Source organism: Dunckerocampus dactyliophorus, chromosome 5 (assembly GCF_027744805.1).
Source record: "Dunckerocampus dactyliophorus isolate RoL2022-P2 chromosome 5, RoL_Ddac_1.1, whole genome shotgun sequence".
Taxonomy (NCBI): Eukaryota; Metazoa; Chordata; class Actinopteri; order Syngnathiformes; family Syngnathidae; genus Dunckerocampus; species Dunckerocampus dactyliophorus.
Window position 1 is genome coordinate 18,131,816 of NC_072823.1, and position 22,515 is coordinate 18,154,330.

Consider the following 22,515-nt stretch of genomic DNA (forward strand, 5'->3'; position numbering starts at 1 on the left):
ACTGCAATCTATTAGAAATGTGTCTTTACATAAGTACAAATCAACATAAAAGATGAGTAGTAGCAGCTACAACTGTCATTATTTTAACTTTTATCATTTTCAGTTTTCGTTTCAAATTTGTGGAAAAACGTTCAGCAACATGCTTAGGTCTTGCATGCAAAGTTAGAAAACATTTGAAATTGTACATGCATTGTTTTGTGACTCAGTGAAATAAAAAAAAAGTCTAGTCCTATATTTTGTCACTCTAGTTTTCTTAAAAGTAATGTTAAAATATCGTCTCGTCTCGTGAGCTGAGTGTATCGTGAGACCCCTACGGAATGCCAACCTTTAAAAACCTGACCTGCGGATTCCGATTTTGGCCAATACCGATTTAAATAAATAAATAAATAAATAAATAAATAAATAACTGGCAGCATATACCTTCAATGTTACAGTCTTATTTTATTGAAAAACATTCAACAATACCCATGAGACAATACAAATATGTTTTAACTGCACCTGAGGTAGTTCTCATTAGGTACACCTGCACAGTATAAGTACAAGAGCTGCGTCAAGCATTCTGTCTGTATGGCTATCATACTACATTATATACATAAGCGTGGTAAAATATTACACCCCTCTCAATACGCTGCAGTATGCATGTTGCAATCTTGAAACTTGTTTCCTAACGTACGTGGTGCATTTCACAAGACAGCTGTGAACGGCTTGTGTGTCAGCCACTTTTTTCTTTTTCGCCTGCTTGCTTATAATTTGTCTGGTGATATAAAGTCAGTTGGAAAACTTTGCTTGTAGTACTGAACACGGTGCTTTTGAGAAAACTACAGTGAACAAGGCTGACAGCTCATTTCCCTGTTTGCCATCACTGGATGTTTGCATGAATCACCAACTTCACACAGATCATTAAAAAATATTAAAATAATAAAGTCTTACAAATCACTTACACACATACACAGTACACATATAGCTGAATAATAAACAATAAATATCACAACTACTGATAAATCCATGTCAATTTAAGTCTTAAAATAATGTACTGATTTAAGCCCCACCATATCCGACCAAACCATGCCTACTTCAGGTTTATGCCCAGCCCACTCAGAGTACAGACACAAATACGGATACAAATAATTTTGACAGGTGAATAGATATAGATGCACATAGTGCCGTACTCGCTAATCTCTAATAATAATCTGTGTTCTATTTCCATGGTTGAGATTTCTCTGTTGAACAGTCAGAAGGGTGCCAAAAGGTTTTAAGGTACTTTTAACAAGGAATGTACCGCACTGTACTTGGAGATGCCAGTTATCACTTGTTGGAGCTCTGTCGTCGAGGGCTTGGCTTGTTTTCTATCAGAAAATACGGTCCTAACAAAAAAGATTAACACCCCAAACTTTGCCCAGACATGCCAGCACAGCCCCCAGTTTGTGCAGAGACCCATAACATTTTTCACACTAACTTTGAGTAGCTGCCATGTTTGGCACTGTTGGTATCAAATTACTAATAAGCACAGGATATTATGAGCCCTCTGTGTCTTGCACTCTTTTTACTGGAATTGTGCTTTCACATTTAATTTGTAACCTATTCTTTTTTTTTGTTTTACTGAAAACTCTAAAACTAAACAACAGCCCCGAATGTTTAGTCGCTATTATGTTATGTAAGGAGCAACTTAAAGGCATCTTCTTCGATGTAATTAAAGCAAATCTTAATGTTTTTAGATCAACAATACTGTGTTGTTGCGATCTGATCAGTTAATTTGAAGTGTCAACATAAACTTCCATCAGCATACTTCCAGCCGACAAGTTTAAACTTCCTATAAATAAACAGTGACCTACACAGATTGACCATTGGCAAAACAACAGAAACCACTCTGCCTCGTGGAATACAACACAGTATTAAGAGGATGCTGGATCAATACCTGCTTTTTCCTGTGTGTGTTATCTCATCAGACCATTACACTCACCTAAAGACTTAACGGCTCTCAGTACCAGATGTTGAAGTGACTGCATGAATCTGAAGCTTGAAAGCCTCTCAATAAGCAAACAGTGTGTCGTCTTATACGATGACATTGTACAGAGGACGTGATGAAAGCTTTTAAATCCACATGTTAATATTTGGAGTGGTCAGGTTCTTCTTAGGTGGCAGAATTAGGATGCAAACAGTGTGTGGGGAGAAGGTGGGCGTTGCGTTATTGCTGCAATGGTATATCCCTGCAGTCTGCTTCCACGCTGCATGCAACAACCTTCTGTATCGTAAAAGGACACGTTAGTACGTAGAGACAGTGCAATACAACAAGAGTGTCCAAACATTTTTTATCCACAGAACAATCTAATAATGCAGGGGGCACTCTGATATCTTTTCTGATTAAAAATGTGAAAACCAATGTAGTCAAGATACACTAAGCAGTTAAATCTACTGAAAAAAACACAACATTTTATTGTATTTTTATGTATTTTTGTGCTTCAGGCTAACAAAACAAAAGGTGCATGCTGTAAATTGCCCCTGGGCCGCTCTTTGGACACCCCTGCATTACAGTACACTATTTGTGTTTTGTATATGATTGCCTGTAGATACTGTGTAAAAGCAACAGACAGCTTATTTCCATCTATTAGCTCTTTTTTATGAATGTCTGTAAAAAGGGCTAACCAACCATGAAATGCTTTCTTTAAACCAGGAAGAAATACATGCAGTAAACACAAACTGGCAACTTCAGGCAAATGTCAGAATTGTTATTATTTGATATGCTAAATAAATATGTGATATTTATTGAAAAATGTGTGGATAGACAGATGTTATTAAACAACAGATATAGGAGTCTGCTGTAGCTAGCGTTAGTATTAGCCATAGATTGGCATCCTGAATGATGCTATATTTTGTCTCATTTCATGGTCAATAATATTTGTAAGACATTAAAGCTAGGACGAAACGTTACTGTGCATGACTGCGATGGCTTTTTTTTAATACAGTGTTCCCTCGTTTATCGCAGGGGTTAGGTTCCCAAAATAGCCCGCAATACATGAAATCCGCGAAGTAGACAACTTTACTTGTTTGCAATTATATGTTTTTTAACCCTAACTCTAACCCTAAAACCCCTCACAATACACTTTGTACACTTTTCTCAGACAGGCATTCACATTTTCTCACATTTCTCTCTTGTTTAAACACTCTCAAAGTTCAAATTTCGTTTGAATTTTAATGATCAATCTCTTGAATGCAAGAAATTAAGTGACTCACCGTATTCACTCCTCTGGCGTGCCTCGTCCCGGCACTGTTTGGCTGTAGCGTTTTTGTATCCTTGTTAAAACATATTGCTCCTGTTATAGTAGTTTACTCCTCCTCATAGTCCTCCATGAACCGAAGATTCAACAGTATTCTATAATGGCGCACTATGATCGCTAGCAAACAGGAAACATGGCAGTGCTGCACAAAGGAGATTGATTGACAATGGTCTACAGCCAATCAGATCAGATTTAATACTGGTGGAATTTGTTGTTTTTTAGGTATCATTGGCTCTTGTTTGCAAAGCTAGCATGTTTCAGTTTCATACATTTTATATCTTCTGTTTTTTTCTGCCTTGTGTGCCTTATTCCCATACCTTATATGTAATTGATGTTCTTCTCATTAAAGCATAACACATTTGAATGTTTATAAAGGTTACACTTAGTAAGCACTAACAATATGTATAGAAATCCACATTGGTCAATAGGACTTCTGGTTCTTCTGTGTAGCTTCTTGTCCTGTTACAGGTGGGTCCACAGCCAGGTGTAGCACCTGGATTCAATAAAAGGCTGGCATGAGCAGACAAATTATTTTTCTCTCTGATTGAATGCATGGAGACTTATGTAAGACCGACCGTGCATCCATCTTTTGTGATGACTGTCTCCACTGAATTCAAAGGTGTAATTAGAATGAAGCACGGACCTGAAGGCTTCGACACGCTCTAACTAATCCTAACAAGTAGTCCAGATAGCAAAGCGGCCAACCAACACACACGGTGCGCCATCCACCATCAGCCCGGCTCAGCGCTGCCAGGAAACACAGTGTATTTAATGAAGCAAATCTGGGAAGTCAAGTATTTTTAGAAGCAGAGGAAACACCTCCAAATGTGTGGAAAAGAAAACACGGCCCGAGTTCTCCCCTTCAGTTGCTTCTCTCATACCCAGGATTAAGTGACTCTATGGACCAAGGACACTGGGACACTAGGGACCTGAGAGAGTGTCTCAATTACTTAATGTAAGTTTAGTTTATGTTTATCATTTCGTTTATGTTGTATGGGATGTGCAGTTGTCAGCATAAATAAGTGGAGCATCAGAAGATGGAATTCAGATGACACACTCGCAACATAAAAAGCTATGTATATTAAATAAGAAGGAGGTGAAATCTGGATCTCTCTATAAAAGTCACAACGACTATATAAAGACACTGTGAGAATCCTCAGTGCTGAGAGGTGTCTGATGTACTGACTGGCAGATTGTTCTTGGTGCTAGCAACGTGACTGCAGCGTGGCTGCTGTCGAGGAAAGGGATCTGGCACTTCTGCCAAGTCAGACCTTTAGGGACTTACAAGTGCAGATTCTCCATGGAACAGTTGCTTTTTTTATTTTTAGAAGGACTAAAGTTGAGTGGAATCCACTGCAAACTGACTTGATTATTGATTGTTACAGTGTTGCATGAAGAATAACACAAAAGTACATCACATAAATATGAGCTAAGAGAAACACCATTTAGAGGTACTCTAATTGTTGCTTGGTACAATTGAATTCATTTGAAACATTTGCTTAATGTGAGGTATCTGGTCTGTTACAATTTCCTGGTCCTAGAATGCTAAGAAGAGGTGGGCCTAGGCCAGCAGGTGACTTGTGAGCTACCAGTAGCTCACCGCCTGATGTTAAGTAGCTCACAATAGCGTCAAAGAATATTTGCTTCAACTCTTTTTTTTTATTAGAGATATTCTGATCAGGGTTTTGTGCTGCCAATTCCAATATGATCATCCATGAGTGAGATTGGCCGATAACGATTACATTGTTTTTTTTCGCACTGTTTTCGCACTTGGTACTGAATTTGTGATTGAAAATGGTGCGCATTGGCACGAAATGACCACACGACTTATTTACACCTTGTCAAGTACTGTTTACGTCCAGTTACGTCGACAGTAGTATGTGTGACGTGTATTGGGCATTATGATTAGTTAGTAACGCAAGTTCATGTTGCGTTCACCACGAGTTCAAATGCTGTATTCAAGCTTTTTAACGTGCTGCCCCATTAAGATGTTTTCTGTGGCCTGTGTTGCAGAATGCAAATTTTACATCACTTTCCCGAATAGTATATAAGTTCCACACAGAAGGCATGTTGGGTTTGCAGCTGCACGCCTGCGCAGTGTGAACACGACCCATGATAAGACACCACACTGCACGGAGGGTTCTCTGCAGGCTGCAACAGTATGAACCAGAAGTGTTAGTTTTTTGTGAAAGGTATTGATCAACACGATCATATGCCTTTCCACGGAAACTGGAATGTGACTGATCGATCAGAGCATCCCTAATTTTTATATCTGTTCAATTCAGACATGATGCCTCTATTTAATGACGAACTACCACAAAATAGAATAAAGACAATGACCTGCTTGAATGATCTGTTTCATAAATAAAGTGCAGTTTCAATGTTGACCAGTCATATAAATAACAAACAAATAGCTCACCTAACCTCGTGGTAGCGCTCATAGCGATGCAGGTGGGGGATCCCTGCAATACAGTGTTGCAGGGATTGCCAATCACCACCAGAGACATTCCCCCTTAAAAACGTTTTATGTGACTTTAACAAAACCAAAACTTCACAAAAATTCATTTCACTGAAAAATTTTAAAGAATGGCTATGAACTACACATTTTTACAAACTTTTGTTATGCCTAATCCTGTCACAAACTAAACAACAAAAGTGGTAGACACAATGGGAGACGCAGTGGAAGATTTTTTCAGTCTTTAAGACATCACAAAAAGGTTTATAATGGATACATATTGACCGGCATCCTCCCCCACCATCGCAGCCAACTCACCACCAGGTGGTGATCAGTTGATAGCTCCGCCCCTCTCTTCATCCAAGCAGGGGCGCTGCCAAGAATTCTGGGCGCCATGAAAAACAAATCACCTGCACTGTTGTGGTGAAGAGGGAGCTGAGCCGAAAGGCACTCCCAATTTACTGGTTGGCCTATGTTCCCTACCCTCATCTATGGTCATGAGCTTTGCGTATTGACCGAAAGGACAAGATCGCGGGTACAAGCAGGCGAAATGAGCTTTTTTCGTAGGGTGGCTGGGCTCTCCCTAGAAATAAGGTGTGACGCACTGTCATCCGGGAGAAACGGAGTAGAACCACTGCTCCTCCGCAGCGAGAGGAGCCAGATGAGGTGGCTCAGGCATCTGGTCAGGATGCCTCCCTAACGCCTCACCGGGGAGATGTTCAAGGAACATCCGACCGGTAGGAGAGACTAGACTGTCTGGCCTGGGAATGCCTCGGGATCCCCGGGAGGAGATGGACAAAGTAGCCAGGGTGAGGAAGGAGGAAGGCTGGACTTCCCTGCTTAGCCTGCTGCCACCATGGAAGAAAATGAATACATGGATTGACAAACAGTGTAAAACTTATCACTATAATATACTTTTGTTGCATTTCTGTAATCAAATATTCAGTGACAAAACACAGTTTTTGCCATTCGACAGTGCTGCATACCTGCATCCTGTTAGTGAATGCAACCAAAGCAAGCAGCTGCAGTGTGGCCTGAGGGTGGAAGGCTGGCTTGTGTGTGTGTGTGTGTGTGCGTGTGTGTGTGTGTGTGTGTGTGTGTGTGTGTGTGTGGTTGTTGTGACTGAGGGGAAATGCCACACATGCCTGCACACACAGACCAGCACATAGTTGGTTGAAAAACACATTGCTGGTCTGTGGTGGGCATGTAAGTGGAAGAGATCCAGCAACACTGCATGGGACACTTTTGGGAGTGTCCCCAAAATATTGTAACACCACTTTAGATTGAATCCTGAAATATGAGCCTTTATCTGCTACAGGCGCTCCATCTTTGCACTCTGTGGTTTACCTTGGCTCCAAGTGAGGAAGCATCATCTTTTCTGGCTGCCTGGTCTGATGTGGTGTAAACAAGTGCATGGGGCCAACCACCCGGGGGGCTCCAGGGGAGGATAGGGTTGCCGGATCAGGATGTGGCTGATGATAGAGATCGGAAGGGCCGCGATCCGCTGTAGCCACGTCTGCCGTCTGCTTGCTACTGTATCCCAGCTAACGTCCTGCTGTCTGCTACGGCTCTCAGCTTTTGGTAATCTGAGCCCATCAGCTATAACGGCACCAGGTGGGAAGCTTGACATGCTCACATTGATTGGGTTACTACAGTCAATGCTTCACTAAAATAGATGTGATGGAAAAATGAATGTGTATGTCCAAATTGATCAGGCATGTATAAACAGCACATTCATATACTATTATTACTATCTACATTATTACAACAAGAATGATTTAAATTCTGCATAGCCACAATCCTGTTGCTGCATAGCATCATTTTCCAATAAAAAACTCTTTTTACTGTTTTTTTTTCAACCTCACGGCTTCACTGAATCTGTCCAAAAGCTGCACTTAATCGCCATAGTTACGCCACCTCCCCACTACCCCCTTACCCCTCCCACCATGCACTCCACAGCCGACTTGTTTACCACCTCTGTGCCAGACTCAATAACATGTCAGTCATCGGGATTAGATCCTCCCCTGCCTGCCCATCATTGGTCCGACTGAGCACTCTCCTCCAACCCCCTCTTTTAGCCCCCATGACCGCCTCCCCGGCACCCACTCCAACACTGCCTCTCCCCTTCAGTGCAACTGCTGTGAATAATGAATGATTTCCCCACTGTCTGCCACTTATCCTCCTTATTGTTCCAACGTGACAAAAGCAAAAAGCTGATTTTGCATTATTTTTTGTTAATTTTATGGCTGTAGATCGTATAGTAGCGTGACGAGCATAATTTATTTTCCTCGCAACATACATCTTTTAATTATCCGGTGCAAGGCATAGTTGAAGGGCATGAGATCATCCCTGGATGCCCCCTTTGTGTTCACTGTTTGGAGCCTGTTTAACAGTGTTTAATATTCTACTTGTAATCTGCTGTATTAGAAAAAGCTCCCAATGTGATGCAGTGCAGTTTAAATAGTGCTGCATACATGCATCCTCACTTCTTGGTAGTTTTTAATTGACCATGTGTTATTTTTGTGTGATCACATTTATTGCCAGAACAAGATGCAGCTTTTTTGGCATTGTTGTAGTGCAACAGGGGATTAACATTCTTTGCACAAATTTTCCGCAGTCCGGAACATTCTACATATTTTTCCACATAGTCCAGCTACTGGATGATAGCTTTGGACCCCCAAGAAAACAAACAAACCATCTCTTGGCCTATTAGTGACACTCTCTTCCTTTCTTCTTTAATGCTCAAAAGGGAAAACTTTCTATTCCTTGTGCTGATGAAATGGACAAGGACACCACTCGTATTGCAGCCCTGTGTTGCAAGCAGCAGGGGTATGCCAGGCATCTGGCCTAACTGTGTTTGCTTGAGGGAAAGATGCAGGAGGGGAGGGGAAAGGGTAGTTGGTTGTATAACCGCTGTAGGAGAGAAATAACATCGCAAACATCATGATGCCTTAGATTCTTGTGACAGTCAAGTATAAAAACCAGTGTAATCATCAGAATTTTGCCAGTCATGTGACACTTGATCCATCTAAAGCTTCGATCAACATTGTCACTGTATATTGTGTAGTCGTGTAGTTATGGAGAATGTGAAAGGAATACACTACTTGGTGTCCACCAGAAGCTGGAACAGAAAATTCAAACTTGGTTAGTTCGTTGCCGAAATAGGTTGTGGAGTACATCTAATTATAATGCCAATGCTGAAAGGCTGATGTGAATTGAAATGACTGAATTTGTTGAATTTTGTCACACATTATAGCTATCTAATGCTATAACGAACGAAATGAACAAGAAAAATTCAATGTGTTATCTGTGCAGTGTCGGAGAACACAACTATGGACCGTCCGTCGAACAAAGTGAGAAGGGCCGTCGCTTTGCGGAAACACAATGAAACAAAACAGCATAAACTTGCAAAAAGTCTGTGATTTCTAACTGTATATAATTTTGGGAATAAAATAATAGCAAAATGTATTTGCAAAATTGGTATGCATGTCCGGGCTGCACGGTGGTCTATTGGTTAGCATGTTGGCCACACAGCCACAGTCAGGAGATGGGGAAGACCTGGGTTTGATTCTCCCTTGGGCATTTCTGTGTGGAGTTTGCATGTTCTCCCTGTGCGTGCGTGGGTTTTCTCCGGGTGCTCCGGTTTCCTCCCACATTCCAAAAATTAATGACTCTAAATTGTCTATAGGTATGAATGTGAGTGTAAATGGTTGTTTGTCTATATATGCCCTTCGATTGGCTGGCGACCAGTCCAGGGTGTACCCCGCCTGTTGCCCGAAGTCAGCTGGGATAGGCTCCAGCATGCCCCCGCGACCCTAATGAAGAAAAGCGGCATAGAAAATGAATGGATGGTATGCATGTGCATAAAATTTGATGTAGTTATTTTCAAAATGTTCTTTTTAAGTGAACATTTTAAGTGTCTTTTTTTTATGATTGCGCCTGAAAGTTTTCCATGGCCCGGTGGTTGGGGACCCTTGGTGACCCATGAACGCGTCAGGTGTGTGTGTGTGTGTGTGTGTGCGTGTCTGTGTGTGGTGTGAGAGACGGTTACATTCGCTGATACTCTTTTACTCTTTTGGCATGTTTGCTGATATTCTTCTAGCCATTTTTGTTTACAACAACAGACTGACAACATTAAAGCACAGATATGGCTCATGGTTGAGAAATCTCCACAGGTGGTATCGGCAATTTCCGAATTACGCTGGTAACGGAACCGGACACCAATACTGGATCGGCTCGACCCGATTCCTAATTGGAAACAAAGAAAAAGTCCCTACGGTACCTATTACAAACAATTAGAATGTGAATGGGGAGTTTTTCCACCAATAAAATTTGGGGTAGTGTATAAAAATATATAAATATTATAATATAAACATTTCATATAAAAAAATACAATACATTTTAAAATATGTGACTTAGTATTTAATATTTAATGTATTGAAATATGTTTTTTAAGCTATTACCTATTCAGATTTTTGGGTTCATATAAGGAGAATCCATGCATGCAAAGTGCTGATGCTTCTTGTTCGATCCATAGCAGGTATTACAAGGAGGATGTCAACTCATCTTCCATCTATTTCCATTGAAGCAGTGGAAACCCACATTGCCCTTCCCTTGCTGAAGGAGAGGCGGTGTGGAAATACTCTAGGGCTGCATCCATAAATAGAGGATTGTATCCTTGACACCGCAGCTTGTTTGGTGACACACTGAAACCGGGGCGACTCATATGGATTTAAGGCTGCACCCCTGCTCAGGGTTTTCTTCTGGTGTGTGCATGTTTGGAATGTCTATCGGTTGAATTTCTTGGGAAGACGCTGCAGTAAAAAAGGAGTGGGGGACCTCCATCAAAGCAGAGCCTCATTAGAGTTTGACTTGGCTGCCCCCTCTTGGTCGCATTCCAAGAAAATCAAGCCTAATTCCTCACCTCCACCTCATTCTTGCCACACTGACCTGGCTGCTTTCAACACACTAGTGTCAACATCATGCGTCCAAACTAATCACAGCTGTATTACGACAAGCAGTGTGCATGTGTGTTTGCCATTTGTTTGGAGCAGATTCAGTTCATGAAGCATTGTAGAGCCCGACATGTGGTGCAACGCTATACATAGCCACATAGTAACATACTGTGTAGTCACAGTACTTACTCATGATATCATAGTGTGTATTGTTGCAGATGGGACCAATGGGGATATTTCGTCCAATCCTGAAGGAATTCCCCATCTGTATCTTTAGATTTAACTGAATGTTAGAAAGAATGGGAAGTATTTGAGAAAACTGACAAAGAGTTGGAGCGATCCTTCCCTCCCCCATGCTGAGGCCAAAGTGGATTTGACACATTTGGGAGTCTGCAGCATTGCTATAGTGTACCGTCACATTGTGAACCGGCGCAGATGTTTTGCAACACTGCATGAAATATTCATCGGGAGATTAGCTCGGCAGCCAGCATCATTTTACTTTGCCATTGAACGACAAGCCGACTGTCATTTCAAAGTGAAGAAACAAGCAGGACTCATTTCCTTCACATGCATGCGCACATTTTACTCTGTCACGCACACTTAGCATCATTTGTGCCAAGAGTGCGAAATCATGGCTGTGGTTGATACGGACGTTAATGTTTTACATTCAAACTTTACTGTGTGTGTTTACCTTCAGCTTTTCATCCGGAGGCGGTTGCTAAGGAACCAGGGGTGCAGTACCACCTCTTTACTCAGTTCAGCCCTGTTCAGCTTTATTGGCCCTGTGGAGAAATTTGTGTTTGAGTAATAAGTGGTAATAACCAACACCATAAACATGAATATGACAACACTAACTACTCCCATGGGGAGCGGATTGCATGTGGAGAAAGCAGCTCCTCAAATGCAGAAAATGTGGCCATTATGTTGTCAATGGAAATAAAGAATGGGTGATTACAGCTTGTTGTATGTTTTAAACTACAGGATGTCGCCCCTTTGCAAGTACTTTACTTCTTTACTACCTTAAAAACATGTAAGGCTGAGACATTAATAGTGATTTAGCATCCTAACCACAATATAAATTGTGTAATTGATAACCCCTGGCCACTTTCCTCACAGCAAACAAATGAGGAGTTTCTATTATTCATGATGCCCAAAGCTATGTTTGAAACTCACATGGTCATTTCCCAATCGATTTTCCTCTCAGCCTGCCAAAACATAATACTTTGTCTGAAGAGAGGGAGTTGCACGCTGTTTTTCTTTCTAGAATAATTCTACAACTTTTGTTGTTGTGGTTTTATTCACAAAAAAGTTCATTTTTGTGGCAAAATACGAAAGCACTGTTGTCATACAGAGGACCTTTCACCAGCATTTTTGTGGTATAGGTCCTAACAGAGCACTCCTGTCATATAGAGTAGTTGTTCTCAACTGGTTTGGCTGTGGGACCCACCATTACCCCTTAATGACAAGTGATGACACAAATTGATGAAATTTTTCAACTCAAATTTTGCTAATATTTTATATTTAATGGAAAGACAGTGCCGTTTCAATGTGAGTGTTTCAAAACAGTGTGCCAGCACAAGACTATAACTTACATAAAATACAAAAAGACTTCTCGGTGACATTAAACATAAACAAAATGCATTTAAACAAATAGCTCGATGCTAATTTACATTGAAAATCTCATATATATGTTTTCATAGCGTCTCATCTAGTTTTGCTTCGGTTCAAGGATAATCTATTTTTATCAAACCATCTTTTTAGTGTAGTCATTTCCTCTGCGTCTTTTTTAAGTAGCTCTTGTGTGCTTTCCCCAGAACAATAAGCAGTAGTATCGTCTGCAAATAATACTAAGTAATACTAACTAACTTTGACCAGAGATTTTGGAGAAGGTCCTTAAAGACAGCAGAATGCTCCTGTTGGAAAAGGATACCTAACACATTGTGTCTCTTTTAACTGTGTTAGCCAATATATAGCAGAGCTTTGCCATAGCATTATATACAAAATACATGCAAAATAAAAATAAAAAATAATAGGGAATGGAGAAGTCCGCTCCCCTGGTCTTTAGCTTTCTCAAAAATGTGGCCCCCAGAACTATGTATATTAGCACCCATACTCAGTGTTGCCCTTTGTGCTTTGATTAATCTGACAAACACTGCATTGACATTTGGAAGCCATGCTGACCTCTTCCCTATCTTCTCGTGTCTCCTCCAGTCTGTCCCGACCACTGCAAGCACGCCTGCACAGACAAGGGCGAGTGTTGCCACGGCCAGTGCCTGGGCACCTGTACTCAACCTAACAGCGACACGGCATGCTCCGCCTGCCTCCACTATTACAACGAGGGCCGCTGCGTGCCGGAATGTCCCCCAGGCACATTCATGTTTGAGGGCTGGCGCTGCATCACCATGGACCTGTGCTCCCAAGTGCACCTGCCCAGCGACATTCACTTTGTCATCCATGAGGGCGAATGTATGCCTGACTGCCCCTCTGGCTTTGCACGCAATGAGACAAATCGGTAAGGCCCCTCGCTTCTGCTTGATGTCATGCTGTTTTGGACACGCCATGCCTGGTGACTTGCTGATTGCTCTTTCAAATACAAACAAGGGCAACTTTTTGTCCCGACACTTTTTTTAGTGTGGGGGATCATAACTTTTAAATCCAGATGCTGTGTTGATTCTCCGACACCAAAGCAGCTTGTATAAACTGTATACTGTTACAGAAGTTATTCATTGGCTTAAAGTATCCTTGAGATGAACTTTACATGCAACAACACAGGCACCTTTCACCTTAGAGTACTTCTCAGAATGCTCATTTCAAGTACTGTACTGTTAATGAGGTTTTACAATCTTCAAATGCCGCTAATATGAAAAATCTAAACTTGGAAAATAGTCAATTTTGCATATCGCCACTTCCCAATAAATAAAAAAAAAACATTTATCTCCAAACTGAGATGATGATACATTACATTTGGAGGTATACCGTGGCTACATTTTGAGTTAAAGTAAAATTTTATAAGTTCAGTGGGTATACTTTAGCTGGAAATAAATGACACGAGTAAATGGCTACACAACAGTAGGAAATTGCATTAGTTATATAAGATAAATATTTGCTATTTTCATGTTTTTTTATTCCTATGCCTGATCAAATTTTCGAGAAAATTTTGCACCATTCTTCTTGTAACTTACTGTATGTATAATAATGTATAGTATTGTTTACAATACTGGATATACCTTTAATGAGAAAGTCTATGAATAATTTGGACACAAAGAAAATGACTGAGATGGATTTACGCAGTCTTACTTTTGCCACTTTCTTGAATAATGTTGGACTCTACTGTAAATAATTGTAATGGATATAAAGGTGCTGGAAAAGCCTGGAAAGGGGTCAAAATGTGTTTAAGGTTGTGGATAAACACTTAACAAAAATTATTGCCTTTTTTTTGCCATTCAGAATAAAATAATGTTCCATCACTCTGAGGTCAATAACATAATTTAAAGGTAGGTCCTACAAAAGATAAAACACTGAATATTGGGGGGGAACTTGCATCATGCAATGAATTTTTCCTTGAGTCTTTTAGTATCAAGGAGAAGGTACAAATGCTCTGAGGGTGAGGTCGCAAGATTTCTGTACATTAGATATTATTTTACACGTTGATAACATCTTGTCCTTGACTTCGCACACTCATTGACCTCCTTCGCCGTGTTTTTGCTCTTTTTTTCCAGGATGTTGTGTAGCGCCTGTAATGGCTTGTGCGATAAGATCTGCTCAACCTCCGTCATCGACTCAGTGAACGCCGCTCAGTCCCTGAAAGACTGCACCGTCATTGCGGGCAATCTAGACATCAACATCCGCCACGGAAGTAAGTGTGGAACACAGCCTGTACACTTGCACTTTTTTAAGCCAGTCATCCATAATCCTGATGTCAGACATGAACACACATCTTTCTCCTTTCTGTGCATTCTAAATAGAGAAAAATCTGCTAGCACAAGGTAGCTAGCAATGCAGGTAATGGGATTCACCTATTCCGCCTATAAAGCCATCTATTAAAACACCTCCAAAACATCCAACATTTTATTGTTTTATACACATGCTGTGACCATGTAGTAACAGGCACATTCTTTGGTCATTCTAAGCATTACCGGAACTTCCTCCCTGGTAGCATTGATTTCACAGAGCCCATAACATCGAACGCTACTTACGTCAACAACAGCAGCATAAAGAGAGCTTTTGCTACCACTAATCATGGCAGACTTCATGAGAACCGACAGTGACAACTACTTTTTACTTTTACTCCCCCTAGGCAGAGAATAACTTTGCTGGGCAGCGTTATCATGTAGCACTAGTGATAAAGGTTTCATGGACAAAATAAGACTATAATAAAACAGCTATTTACAATGTCTGCTCTCACTGGGATGCCGGCTGATGGGATGGCTGTATGTTTCAGCACAAGACTTGCTCCCCGTTACATTGATTCAGCATAGTCCCCGGGTAAAAAATGCTGAGAGAAAATGAGCATCGAGCTGAGTCTTCCTAGCGATGTCGTAGGGTCTACGTTGAAAGTCAGTATCCACTTCTTCAGTCTTTCTGGATGTTTAGTTTGTAGCGTGTGCAACCCCAAAAGAAAACGTTTTACTATACACGTGCGAGGCATGTTTTATAACCTAGCATTAACTTTTCCAAACTCACGGGCGATGCAGCAGCAGATCTAGCAGCATATGCAGGTCAGGTTATGTAAATGGTACAATGTTGGCGTTTTTTTGAGTTTTTTTTTTTTTAAGTGATTTATAATCAAAATAGGTGAGACCTATTACATGCATTGTTAGTCACCTCTTGCTAACTGTTTTTCTCTCCTTACAATGGACAGAAAAGGGAACAACGCGTGTTCATGTTTCACATAAGGATTGTGGTGATGGGTAAAATTAAAAAAAAAAACTGAGCATAGAGCTCTACCGAGGCTTGACAAACATTGATTTCTGCACAGGTCTGACTTATGCCATTAAGATTCATGCTCTGGTCACTTAGCCATCACCTGGATCTGTTCCGAATTGGCTTTCAGTGGACATATACATGAATGGTACATGAACAATAACATTAACAATCAGATTGTGGTGGTCTGCAGCCATCGCCTTAAATTGACCCATTTTGGACCAAGTAGTCCAAGTCTCACAGTCACAAAATGTACATGTGTGAATGGCTACACTTCACTGATCATATTATTTTATTACTATGACCCCCATTCTTCTCTGTACATCAGTGCCCAACAAGGTATCTGCATTAAGAGCTAGTCTGAGTGTCAGCTATACTTCCTAATATGGCTTACATGTGTTGCGTGTGGCTGTGTGTGCGCGTGTGTGCGCGTGTGTGTGTGTGTTTGTGTTTATCTGTCGTCCCCAGATAACATAGCGTCTGAGCTGGAGAGCTTCATGGGCCTGATCCAGACAGTGACGGGCTATGTGAGGATTCGTCACTCCCACACACTTGGATCGTTGTCCTTCCTCAAGAGTCTACGTTACATCAACGGGGAGGAGCTCATGGACAAGTATGTCCCATTTGTCTGTCTGCGTGTGTGTCTGTGTGTGTCTGTGTGTGTGTGTGCGTGTGTGTGTGCGTGCGTATGTATGGACAAGTGCAATGAAAGGACATTAGTGAAGTTTGCCAACAATGTTATCAATGAATATTACAGTAGGAATGCTCTGATCAGGGTTTTGTGCTGCCAATTCTGATAACGATCATCCATGAGTGAGATTTCAATTCCAAGAGTCCCTGGAAAATAGGAAATAAAAAAATGAAATTGTCTTTTTTTTTGCCTCTATTTGTGTGACATGAGTTTTGGACCATTTGACACAAACCTGAATTTAAGTTCTCATTATATGGCGTACCGCAACCGCAAAAAACAGCCACCTTCTGGTCCCTTCAGTATCACTCGGGCAAACTTGGCGTAACACTTCCGGTATCAACAACACTTCCAACTGCATCGTTCTTTGTTTGTGGGTTGTATCCTCCACATTCCTTGTTGTCACGGTGATGTAATCTTCAGCATTAATCCAGGTTCTTGATGTCTTTGACAACAAGTACCCCAACCTCTGATCCTCCGTTTATCTTGATTTAGATTTTGCAGTTGGAACGCCAAGCACCTTGAATTTCCCCCTGCTTCCTCAAGTCGTGTGCTTTCTTGGCGATGGCAGAGTTGCGTTTTGTCAGATGCTCATTAATGTAGACGTTTGTACCTTTCAGCTTTTTTCCCTTTTTCAGCAGTGGGGTTGTGATTTTTTTTGTTGGTGAACTTAACGATGATGATGGATGTGGCGTTGTTTCCACCATACAGTGGAATGCATGTATCAATGGTGTCTATATACCGTCACCTCTTTTGATTGTAGAAAGGCAGCAGTATCATCCTGTAGTACCTTAATATGATTGCACTGTATATTGTTACTGGATCTCAGAGATGCTTATACATTTCCAATCTCTGTTTGCAGGCTTCTTAGATCCTGCCTTATTTGTGCTACAGTTTCCTGCGGTTGCTCTTTCATTTTGTCCGTCAGTGTGCCATATAATGCGAGCTCCCTGCCATCCAATGGTTTGTATGGCTCTGTTGGATGCGGCCTTGTTTCCAGGAGTTCATCAGAAACCGAAATTTTGCGGCTGAATCATTTTGCTTTTGCGTGGCATAGTCGCTAAACAACCGCTTTGCGCTTCAGCGGTTAGCTGGTTAGCTTAATTTGCTAGCGGCTGTCGGCACTTATAACTTGTTTTCAACGAATCCGTACTTCTCACCGGTCCGAGCTCAAGCCGGGAATGTCAGAAAGCTGTTCTAGTCTTGTGATCACCAACGTGGTCAGGAAAGCGCCAAAATAGTTCAAAACTTCAGTAGCAAAAGCGGAGCTCTTGCCATGAACGTCCTTTCCGGTCAAAAGAAAGTGACGGAAGTAACTTGCTTGCAAAGTGCTTGAATTTGTCCTTGTAAAAGATGCAGGGACCCAGCAGCTTTTGCACATACTGTATAGATAAGTGGCTCCATACAGTGGATGACTTGAAACTGTCAGGCCAATCAGTTGCCTCTTCGTAAGCAGCTTTAGATATGACAGAGTTTTTTTTCAGTTTCTTTTGGTGATGGTCAAAGGGGTCATGGGAAAGTCTGTCGCCCCTCATCTCTTCTCTCCCAGGGTAAAGTTTCACTCCGTGGAATGCCGTTGATGATGGCAGGCATTCCCTTCAATCTAGCCCAATGAATACATGGGCTAGCTACAAGTATATGGCTGTATTATGTCCTCCTATACAATATTACAGTACACACACTGAAGCTTATACAGTAATAGAATTGTCTGAAAAATCTACCCCAAAAGTTGAAATTGTCAACATACTGTATATGACGTCAGCACTTTTCCAGACGTTACCGTGTCCAAGTGCTTTTGTCAAACATTGCTGAGACTTTTTGTGTCATTAGTGCTGTAGTCATAGTAATGAAAGTGGAAGGTATGTATCTAAAATAAATACAAAAAAATAACTGAATTCTTTCTCAAAAAAATAATACATAGATAAAATGCAGTTCTCAATGCAGTGTACTGTGGCTAATCCTGCAACTCAAGTCACAATACAATAAATATTTTCTTATTTAAAAAAACAAACAAACAAACAACAAAGCAAAATGCAAATTAATGCAATCAAGTGGCTCAAGAAAATCGCAACATAAATAGCAAAAAAAAAAAAAAAAACGTCGTAATGTACATTATTATTTTATTTTGGCAGGTTGTACTTTTCTATAAACTTCCATTTCCGGGCTATGTGATTGTTTTAGTAGCTGAGCTTTTGCTAAATTGTTGTTGCTTGTTGTTCAATGGAGAATAAACGGGCTATACCACTTATCCTCGACCCTTGTCTTGTTCTGAATCATGTCTCCACATTTGGTGACCCTCGACATGAGTATATGTCGACCAACAACTCTGTGGCCGTACCGGCGTAGCTCAATGCTAATGAGTCAGCTAACGCCCTGAGACAACACATCGAAACCCAATTCCGACTTCGAGGGATAACACGTGACAAAATATTTCCGCGGAATGGCCGCGCTGGCCCTCTACTTTACGGCACAGGCCACTACTGTTAACAAAAACTTAACAAACACTAGGTGTCACGTTCGTTTCTATGTTCCTATGTGAAATCAATGCGCCCAATGCTTAAAATGACCAAAATACGGCAAAATGCTGTCAGTGTTACATGTTATCATGAATGTACCTGTTGGTCACAGCATGTATATAAAACAATAAAATGTTGTTGGAGGTTTTTGGAGGTGTTTTAATAGCGGGCTTTGTAGGTGGAATAAGTTTGTCCCATTATGTGCATTAATTAGCTGCCTCTTTTTGAGCTATTTTTATATCTTTTTCTATCATGTCTTACATAAGGATTGTGGATGATGGGCAAAATTCCAAAAAAGTGCAGTTTTCCTCTAAGGTTAAGAGCGTGTTTACAAAGAAATGTATAGTTTTGAAAGGTATTGGGGTGTCACGATACATTCCGCTGACAAGACGATACACGATATTGGGTTTACAAGAATGAGGCGAGACGGCATTTTAACATTACTTTTAAGAAAGCTACAATGACAAAATATAGGACTGGACAAACAAACTTTTTAATTTTATTTTTTTATTTAACTGAGTCACAAAACAATGCATGTACAATTTGAAAGGTTTTATAACTTTGCTTGCATGACCGAAGCATGATGCTTTTGAACTTTTTTCCACAAATTGAAACAAAAATTGAAATAAAAAAACACATGTAGAAGGCAGGGGATTTGTTTTACGCTTACGCTAAAAGAATTACAGTTCCCATTAAGCTTAGACTGCCATAATAGGTCCAAATTAGACTCTACTATCACATGTTTAATACAATTTATATGGAGCAATCATGTTTTGATCTGACAAATCTTAAGTAACTTTGATAAAATGTAGACTTACGACAACTTTTGCTTGGACATCAACACAACGGCCGTTGTTGAAAAAAACAGTCACGTGTCGTGAGCGAGTGATGCTGGGAATGCCGAGTGCAAACAGGATTGCAAGGTTTACGTAAGGCACTTAATGTGCGGTTCCAATCCTGCCTCGCGCACCGCCACTTCCATATTAAGTGGCAGTTGTGATGCCATAGTTCCGTCTGATCTTTCAACGAGAAATATCATCACGTTTTAATCACGCAAGATCTCGTGTCACGAAATCTCATGACACCCCTTGTAATTGTCCCTAATATTATTGATCTCAATGACAAATTTCGCATTGAAATTCCAGTGGACAAGTATCACAGGAAAGATTGTGTTTGTACTTTGAAGTACCACTGCAGTGGTTTGCATTTATGATGTTAGTGCTCAATGCTGCCCCTAGTAGCCAAAGAGTTTTCCTCACTTTGTGTTCTCTGGATCGCCTTGTTTTTTCCAGAATGTATTCATTCTCGGCCATCAATAACCAGCACCTGCATGATCTTTGGGACTGGAGTCAACATAATCTGACCATCCGAGCCGGACGTCTTTTTTTCCGCCTGAATCCCAAACTCTGCATGTCAGAAATCCATAAGATGCGGGAAAAAACGGGCATCACTGTGAAGCCGGAAGAGGGAGATTTCCGTAACAATGGTGAAAGGGCCAGCTGTGAGTATTGTAGCACTCTGATGGGTTCATGATAATTGGAAATGTTTCACGAATGGGGTCCTCTGTTCTCACAACAGGTGAAAGCCATATCTTGAAGATTTTGTCCAACACCACGTCGAGCTACATGATCCGTCTAACATGGGAGCGCTACCAGCCACGGGATTACAAAGGCCTTATCAGCTTCATGGTCTACTACAAGGAGGCGTAAGTGCTCAGAAGACGGCTCATTATCCTATATAACACACTGTCATTATGTATAAATAGCTCAACATTGAGGCTTGATGAAGGGTTTTCAATACAAAAGCCTATTCTATGTTGGGGTTTCATGGGACAACATTTGTTTATGCTTGCTTTGCATAACTATGCACACTTCACTGCCAACTGGCAGAAATGAAATATTGTTGCTTGATTTTTTTTTTATTTATTTCAGAATCGTTTACATGATATTTGCTCCATCAGTGTTTATTTTCTTACATTCTGGCCTTGATTACTGCTCAGAATTTTGTTTTGGTGCCTGCAATGTTGGAATGTTATTTTTTTCCTCTCCTTGGCAGCGACGGCAAATACACATTTGTAAATAATGAGCTTGGGAAAAAAATTCTTTTAAGTTGGATGGTGTCTGCACGTACAACCTAGAATTAGTTTTATTTTCGAAAAACCAACCATCCACTTTGAAATGCAGAAGATGTCATTTCGGGCCATGTTTTTGTGCTCCTTGCCAGGCCTTTTCAGAACATCACCGAGTTCGACGGTCAAGATGGCTGCGGCTCAAACAGCTGGCACATGGTTGATGTGGATCTTCCTCGGGATAATAATACTGACCCCAAAGTCAGTATTCATAACCTCAAACCCTGGACCCAGTATGCCATTTTTGTCAAAGCCATTACGCTGCGGGTGGAGGACAAACACATTCCTGGAGCTAAAAGTGATATCATCTACATTCGCACCCGACCATCGTGTAAGTCAACATCTAATCTACTTATGAGCTTGTTTTTATAACAAAGTGGTGTTTCTGCTTAGGGATGGGCATCATAATCATAACTGATGTGTTAAAATTGATTGTTTATTAATAGTGTGTCCAAACAATTGAGAAAAAATGTAGTGCAGTACTTGGCTGCAACCTGCAGAGGTGCTGTTGATTCAGAAGTTGAGCTACATGCACACAGACCTCCGCGAAGGCAGCATTACACTACTCAATACAATACTGGAATGGAAACAGGAGTTCAGAACACTCAGGGATTCTCCTGACTCATTAACAGTAATACTATAGTAATGGTAATTCTCTCAGTCATTTCTTGCTTACAGTATAGGTCTGCTCTTCCCGCAGTGCCGACTGTGCCCAAAGAACCCCGTGCCTTCGCCAACTCCTCCACCAAGTTGCTGGTAAAGTGGTCACCACCGGTCTTCCCCAACGGTAACCTGACCTACTACCTGGTTCGCTGGCAGCAGCAACCTGAAGACCAGGAGCTGTACCTGCATAACTACTGCTCCAAAGGTGTGACCCGTTCAACTAAACACAGTGGACCCTCCAAAGTCAAACACAGTCCGTTTCAGTACGATGGTTGACCTTTGATTTCTTTACATTTTAAAACAAAATTTCCCCATAGAAAATTATGAAAATAGAAATAATGTGTTCCAGGGTCCAATTGTCAGCTCCATATAAACTTTATTAATTGCACTGGTAATGTTTTAAGTAACATGTGAATTATTTTAATAAATAAATAGTATAAATATAAGGTAAACAAAGGCAGGGAGGGCCATCTTTACAGAGAATTTGAGGAATTATGGAGAACCACTCTAGATTTTTCACACTGTCCTCAGTGACGGTGCTCTCAGTCTTTGCATCCAACTCTCATGAGGAATTATTGCAAAAACAGGAGCCTAATTTATTCCGTTTTCTTCCGAAAAAACAGAACTGAAGATTCCAATTCGGATCCCAGCAACAGGATTCACAGAGATGGAGGAGATTACTAAGCCTACCAAGTCAGACCTGTCTGGTCCAAACAAGGGTCCATGCTGCGTTTGTCCCAAGACGGCTGAGGAGAAAGATCGAGAAAAGGATAACCGAGTCTTTTTGAAACTCTTTGAGAACTTCCTTCACAATGCCATCTTTTTGCAGAGGTACAGTTACTGTGACTTGTTTGTAACTCCTCCCCCTGGCAGGATCTACTGGTGTGGGATGTAGATGGGCTGTAGATGGGG

The 22,515-nt window shown here is 41.0% G+C and overlaps 1 protein-coding gene across 1 annotated transcript in view; it reads left to right on the forward strand.

Annotated features, from left to right (window-relative positions):
* Positions 1-22,515, forward strand: part of LOC129181026 (insulin-like growth factor 1 receptor) — a 98,504-nt gene that overhangs the window by 54,632 nt on the left and 21,357 nt on the right. The window contains exons 3-10 of the mRNA XM_054775624.1: positions 12,897-13,197; positions 14,405-14,541; positions 16,077-16,221; positions 20,105-20,313; positions 20,391-20,517; positions 21,036-21,271; positions 21,641-21,808; positions 22,227-22,434. Of these exons, the coding sequence (XP_054631599.1) occupies positions 12,897-13,197; positions 14,405-14,541; positions 16,077-16,221; positions 20,105-20,313; positions 20,391-20,517; positions 21,036-21,271; positions 21,641-21,808; positions 22,227-22,434 (1,531 nt within the window). The remainder of the gene's footprint in view (positions 1-12,896; positions 13,198-14,404; positions 14,542-16,076; positions 16,222-20,104; positions 20,314-20,390; positions 20,518-21,035; positions 21,272-21,640; positions 21,809-22,226; positions 22,435-22,515) is intronic.